Consider the following 6,427-nt stretch of genomic DNA (forward strand, 5'->3'; position numbering starts at 1 on the left):
AAGAGTCAGAACCTTCTGGAGACTTCTGGGACAGAGAGAGAGAGAGAGAGAGAGAGAGAGAGAGAGAGAGAGAGAGAGAGAGAGAGCAAAGCAGTTTGGAGAATCAAAAGTGTAGTCAGAGAGGCCTGGGCAGGATAGTAAACTTGGGGGCGTCTAAGAGTCAGAACCTTCTGGAGACTTCTGGGACAGAGTCACCCCAGACCAGGTCTGGCTCTTAGGTGTGTCTTCTATGGTGGAAACTTCTCTCTGCCGGAGGTTTGGCCAGAGAAGAGCTGCTTCGGACAGGAATGGGGAGGGACATAGTGGCCTTACTCTGGGGGGTTGGGCTACATGGGATTTCTAAGGAAGACACCGGGTTCTGGAGCTAGGGCAGAGGCCAGCAGCCGTGCTGGACCTCAGGTCCTCCCCAGGGACAGACGTCACTGTGATGGTTCTTAAGCTCCTAATCGTCCCAGATCAGTATGAAGGGATTTGGGGTGAGTGGGTTGAGCTGGCTGTATGCTCCTTTGCCCTTGGAGAACACTCCCTGCAGACTCGCTGAGAGCCCTAGACCACATTTATCCTCAGGACAGTCGCGTGTACCCTGTCCAGCAAGTGAAGGGACTCATCCAAAGTCCCACAGCAGTGACAGTTGAAGCAGGCAGGATAACTCTAGGTGAGTCATGGAGGTGGTAGGATTTGTGTTCAGTGGGCAGAGGGTCAGGCCTATGCCCCTATGGGCTTCCCTCCAGCAGATGGTATCAGTCTCCCTTAGGTCTTCCCCAAAGAAAGGAGACCCGAGTCAAAGGCAGATCTGTCTGCCCCCTCTGTCTCCTATAACACAAGTGTCCCCAATTGCCTCAGACTTGCATTGGGCGTGCACACCCCCATCCCGTCTAATACACAGCCATTGCCTCTCTTCAACAAGAATGGAGGTCAGGAAGTTAGCGTCTGAAATGTCAAGTTTTGTGTTTCTTTCCTGCAACCTCTGCATGGCTAGGTTCAGGGTGGCGTGTGGCTGCTGAGTCCCCGCCTCTGTGACACCCTCATGGCCATGGACGTCATGCTATGCACCGCTTCCATCTTCAACCTGTGCGCCATCAGCGTGGACAGGTGGGTACCCCAGACAACTCCTCTCCCACCCCCACCTCCCAGTTATCCTCCCAACTCTGCACCCTCACCACGCCTGTGTCCCTCTAGGTTCGTGGCCGTGACGGTGCCGCTAAGCTACAACCGTCAGGGTCAGCGCCAGCAGCTGCTCATCGCCGCCACATGGCTGCTATCTGCCGCGGTGGCTGCGCCGGTGCTGTGCGGCCTCAACGACGTCCCCGGCCGCGACCCAGCCGTGTGCCGTCTGGAGGACCGCGACTACGTGGTCTACTCGTCCGTTTGCTCCTTCTTCCTGCCCTGTCCACTAATGCTGCTGCTTTACTGGGCTACTTTTCGCGGCCTGCGGCGCTGGGAGGCAACCCGGCACACCAAGCTGCACAGCCGCGCGCCGCGCAGACCCAGCGGCCCTGGCCCGCCCGTGTTGGACAATGCTCAGGGCCCCCTTTTTCCACAATGTCTGCCCCCTTCACCCAGCCTCCTGCAAAGCCCCAGCGGCTCCAACCAGCTTGAGCCAGATCTCTCTCAGAGACCCTGTGGCCCTGAGTGTCCGCTCCCGGATGCAATGCTCCAGCAACCGCCAGCACTGCCTTCCTGCAGGAGGGGCGCCAAGATCACGGGAAGGGAGCGCAAGGCAATGAGAGTCTTGCCGGTGGTCGTCGGTGGGTTCCTGCCCTGGGGCAAGAGCTGATATGTAGAGAGGGGTCCCAGGTGGAGAGTTCCGGGCTCCACGAGGTGGGAGGTGGGTGGAGTCTAGATTGGAAGGGTGAAAGGTGTGTGTGTGTGGGGGGGTGAACTCGAGTGCAGGAGTTCAGGCTCACTCCGCCCACCCCCAGGGGCCTTCCTGATGTGTTGGACGCCTTTCTTCGTGGTGCACATCACGCGGGCGCTGTGTCCAGCTTGTTTCGTGCCCCCTAGCCTGGTCAGTGCCGTCACCTGGCTAGGCTATGTCAACAGTGCCCTCAACCCCATCATCTACACCGTCTTCAACGCCGAGTTCCGCAGCGTCTTCCGCAAGTCTCTCCGTCTCCGCTGCTGAAAAGGCCACTGCTGTCCTGAGGTCAGGGAGATCCAAGCCTGTGGGCGGAGTGCGCTGGCGCATCTGATTAAACGAATTATTTCCTAATCATTTATGAAGGCTGGGGGTTGGGGAGGAGCAAGCAAAAGAGGTATTTTGGCCTCTATGATGGGGCCTGGATACTACTGGCTCAGCTCCAGGAGGCTTCTGAAGTCTCTTCTGCCCCAGGAAAAATTAGAGAGTTACTTCAGCTGGCTTTGTTTCCTCTCAACAGGTAAAGTGACCAAGTGTCTATCTGGGAGAGGAGCTAGAGGAACTTCCTGGGGTTCCTGTCCAGGCCAGCTCAGTAGGGAGGGCTCTGCTGTCATTAAAAGGGGCATGGGTACCATTTTGGAAGCTTTCTCGAGTACAGTATATATTATAGCTTCCTGCCAGCCTCTCTCCAGAAGATACCCTGAATTTGCAAAGTTCCACTGGCGTTCCAGTGAGTCACATTCCCAGCCATCAGTACTTTGTACTTCTCTGAAAGGGAGCCCTACACTCAGGTCCACCCAGGCCGTGTACCCCATGGATATCCAGCAGCATGGTTCAAGGAAGGACTGAAGGACCCAAGCAGCTCCCGTGCTCGGGCTCTTTGGCCAAGGTCCAGTGCAGCAAGAAGAGATGACTCCTGGCAGGGACAGCACACCCTAACATTTTCCCCTCCCCATCCTGTCATGGGAGAGATGTAAGTCAGGACTGCAGAGGGGGGCTTTAGGTTGGGGTTCACATCAACAGGCACAAAGCATCACACTGCTCTCAGTACTGAGAAATTATGAGCTGAGCCCAACAGCAGTGTGCAAATCCTCCCGTGCTAAAATAGTCCCTGTTGGATAAGGGGCAATTCCCCAGCACTGAGGGTACTATGGCTTCACTGAGCTTCAAACACTCCAAAACTCCTGCTGGAGCCTCTGCTGACACCCCCGGGCTAGCATGCTGCTAGGTGTTAATGGAGTCATGGGTTCATATCTGCCCCCATATCATCTAATGTTAGTGGAATTGGGACACCCTTAAATTTTACCTCTGGACAGGCTCCAGAGCTGCAGGGGAACCCTGTCTTGACAAAACAAACAAACAAACAAACAAACCAAAAAGAAAAAAATTTTACCCCTGGGAGACTCTAGGATACCAAGTGTGCCTGGCCTTTGCTGACTCCCACGGAAAAAATCTGCAGATCCAAACATACGGCCGAAACCCATGTGAGTGGAGCAGAAGTCACGGGAGGCTTGACACAGCTTGGGGAACTGAGCCCTAAGTGCCATGCCCTGAGACCCTTTGGGTTTCTTCCTTAGAGGAAAAGGAAAGAAAAAATTGAATCGATTCCAAGTTGCATGTGACAGCCACTGCTCTTGGACGGTCACCCATCTTGGTGTTCTGGGGGCATTCACACAGTGCCACTTCTTGGGGGTAGACACCCTGAATGCCCCCTGCAGTCTGAGGAGCTCCTGGACGCAGATGACTTTGCCAAGCACTTGTCTTTTTCCTGCTGTCAGTGTGCAAACTAAGCTATGCTGTGTAGCTTCTGCCTGCTCTGCATGGCCTGGGTGACTGGTTGGAGCTGAGAGCTACTCAGTCACCAGAAAGCACTTCTGGGAAGAATGGCAAGGTCCCTACTCAAAGGCTTGATTCTAGCAGAAATAAACAGGATGGTCATGAAGACCTTATTCAGTGGGAAGGGCCTCAGGCCTGGAGCCTCCAGGTGCCTGGCTCACTGATCAGCCTTAGGGAGAAGGCCGGGGGCCCCACAGAACTAGAATCTCCTGACTTACATACGTGCCCCTCCCTCAACTATCACATTGAGGGACCTCAGGGATCTGCAAGGTGCAGGACCTTCTGATAGGAGGAACTATTCGTGGCCCAGGGCAGGGTAGCGGGATGATCTTTTTATACATACCAAGGTGTAAAGCTGGTGTGTATCTGGCAGGAACTATTTTAGAAGTAGGTGTAAGAATTGATAAGTCTGAGAGACAGGCGGATCTCTGGGAGTTCAAGGCCAGCCTGGTCTACCGGGCAAGTTCCAGGACAGCCAGGGGTACACAGGGAAACCCTGTCTCAAAAAACAAAAAAACCCCAAAAAAACAAAAGAAAGAAAAAAAGAAAAAGAATTGGTAAGTCTATAAGTTCACCCTAAACTTGAAGGTGCTCCCCGAGGTCCTGGCTGAGTCTACACGTTCCCTACACAATGCAGGGGAGCAGGACCCTGACCCTTATGAGTCAGAGTCTTAACCCTAAAGGGCATTTCTGAGAATTTAGAAACATCCAGAATATGCTCCTCTGGCAGTGTTCCTTGTCAGCAAGAATATCAGGTCTCTGATCAGCCAAGTCCAGTACCTAAGTATGAGTCTTTCCCCAGAGGTCCTGCCTCTGGGATGGACCTGGGTGATGAGAAGAGAGAGTGAAGAAAAACAAAGACAACCAGGACTTCACATGCAGAAGCCCTGGCCACAGGCCAAACAAACATTTCCGTGTGCACCCAACAGGATGCCCCTGGAGATTCATGAGTGTCCTTCAGCTGCTCATGGCATTGCCTGGACACAAGCAGAGCTGAGAGGCGGAGCCAAACCCTGCTTAGCAGTCTCGGGTTCTCCTGACACGACTTCCACTAGAGAAAGAAAGGTTGAAAACTCCTTGGCCACAAAGGTAGACCAACGAGAGGGCAGTGGCAGGTCTACATCCCCACAGCAGGACACACAGGACACAGCAGAAATCCTCTGGCCATCTGAATACAAAGTGAGCTTTGTAACAGTGCCATCCAGGCGGGGGATGGGAGCTTTATTTACAACCTTATTAACAGATACGACAGATATGTACACGTGGCATAGGGACCCCCAAGGGGAATGGGACACTCATGATCCAGGGATAAAAGAGCACCGTGATAGGTCAAGGGCCCTGGGCTGTGGCGGAGTGCCCCATTCTGAAAGTCACCAGCATTCCTTGGTCTCTGGCAGGAGTTCATTTCCAAGGGCACAGTCTGTTTGTTAATAACTTGTCCGGCAAGTTTCCCATGGCCCCACTTCTCAGCAGCCCCCATAGTCATCAGAGGGCCTTAGCCTGTGATGGCCTCAGAGCAGAGCAGGGAGTGGCCTGGCTCAAACAGCAACTTTTTCTATTACACTTTCTTCAACATGGACTTCATCAGCCTGGACAGTGACAGATGTTGACTGGCCACAGACGTGCTGATGGTCTTTCCAGTCCTGAAAGGAAAGACACCCATGTTAGCAGGAAGGACCACAGGGACCCACTGTGGTCCAGACCACCACATCACCTGTGGATGGGCCCTGGACTTCACCGTGAGGGGCTGTGAGCTGTCAAGGGTGAGGCACCGTTCAGATAACAAAAGACACGCGCATAATAAGACAGGAGTAAATTCATGTGTCCAGGTGTTTGTTGTTAGAATTACGAGGCTCTGGCTATCCTGGAACTCACTATGTAGAGCAGGCTAGCCTCAAATTCACATGGACCTTCCTGAGTGCTGGAATTAAAGGTGTGGGCCACCACACCCTGGTGCTGCTAGAATTAAAATGAAAGGTTGGACAGTGGTTCACGCCTATAACTGCAGCACATAGGAGGCTGAAACATGAGAACAGACAGAGTTTGAGACCAGCCTAGACTAACAATATAAACAAACAAATAAATTTGACTATAATATAGCCACCCAAAGTGGCATAACTGTGAGGGTGATATTTGTAGAAAAGGTCACTGGCTAACCAGCCTGATGACTTGAATTCACTCTTTAGGATCTACATATGGAAGGGGAGAACTAACTCCTTCAGGTTGTCCTATGTGTGCCATGGCATGTGTGTCCCCCATAGGGATATTAAATTAATAAATGTAATTTAAAACAACAAAAGACTGGGAATAGCTCACTGGTAGAGCACTTGACATGCATAAGGCCTGACTTCAACCCCCAGTACCACAACAAAGCAGCAAATAGTGAGCCAAGGAGCTAGCTGCGTTAGGCTATGTACTGGGTGATTCCCTCACTATGAAATGTCTAGAACAACAAAATGTGCACAGAGAAAGTGGATTATCCCCACCAGGGCCTAAGGGAAGATGAGGGCAGTAGGGTTGGGGAGAGATTCTTTCAAGGGATGTTTCAAAATGCACAGGGTTACCGTACTTCTCTAGAATTTATGAAAATTCATTGACTGTATAGACCAGGTGAATTTTATGGCACGTAAATCAGAACCAGCTAAAGTTACCCTGGCACATAGCTCACAGGGAATCTAAAAGAAATAAACACTGTGCAAGTTAAAAGCAAAACAGTCTATGACTGTTTTTTTT

General features: G+C 52.3%; 2 protein-coding genes across 2 annotated transcripts in view; one reads left to right on the plus strand and one right to left on the minus strand.

Annotated features, from left to right (window-relative positions):
• Drd4 (dopamine receptor D4) overlaps positions 1-2,207 on the plus strand; it is a 3,044-nt gene extending 837 nt beyond the window's left edge. The window contains exons 2-4 of the mRNA XM_005351511.2: positions 980-1,092; positions 1,180-1,748; positions 1,923-2,207. Coding sequence (XP_005351568.1) covers positions 980-1,092; positions 1,180-1,748; positions 1,923-2,125 — 885 coding nt within the window. The 3' untranslated portion in view covers positions 2,126-2,207. The remainder of the gene's footprint in view (positions 1-979; positions 1,093-1,179; positions 1,749-1,922) is intronic.
• Positions 2,208-4,879: 2,672 nt separating this feature from the next.
• Deaf1 (DEAF1 transcription factor) overlaps positions 4,880-6,427 on the minus strand; it is a 28,700-nt gene continuing 27,152 nt past the window's right edge. The window contains exon 12 of the mRNA XM_005351512.3: positions 4,880-5,337. Within this exon, the coding sequence (XP_005351569.1) occupies positions 5,233-5,337 (105 nt within the window). The 3' untranslated portion in view covers positions 4,880-5,232. The remainder of the gene's footprint in view (positions 5,338-6,427) is intronic.

The sequence above is a fragment of the Microtus ochrogaster genome, chromosome 8 (assembly GCF_000317375.1).
Source record: "Microtus ochrogaster isolate Prairie Vole_2 chromosome 8, MicOch1.0, whole genome shotgun sequence".
Classification (NCBI taxonomy): Eukaryota; Metazoa; Chordata; class Mammalia; order Rodentia; family Cricetidae; genus Microtus; species Microtus ochrogaster.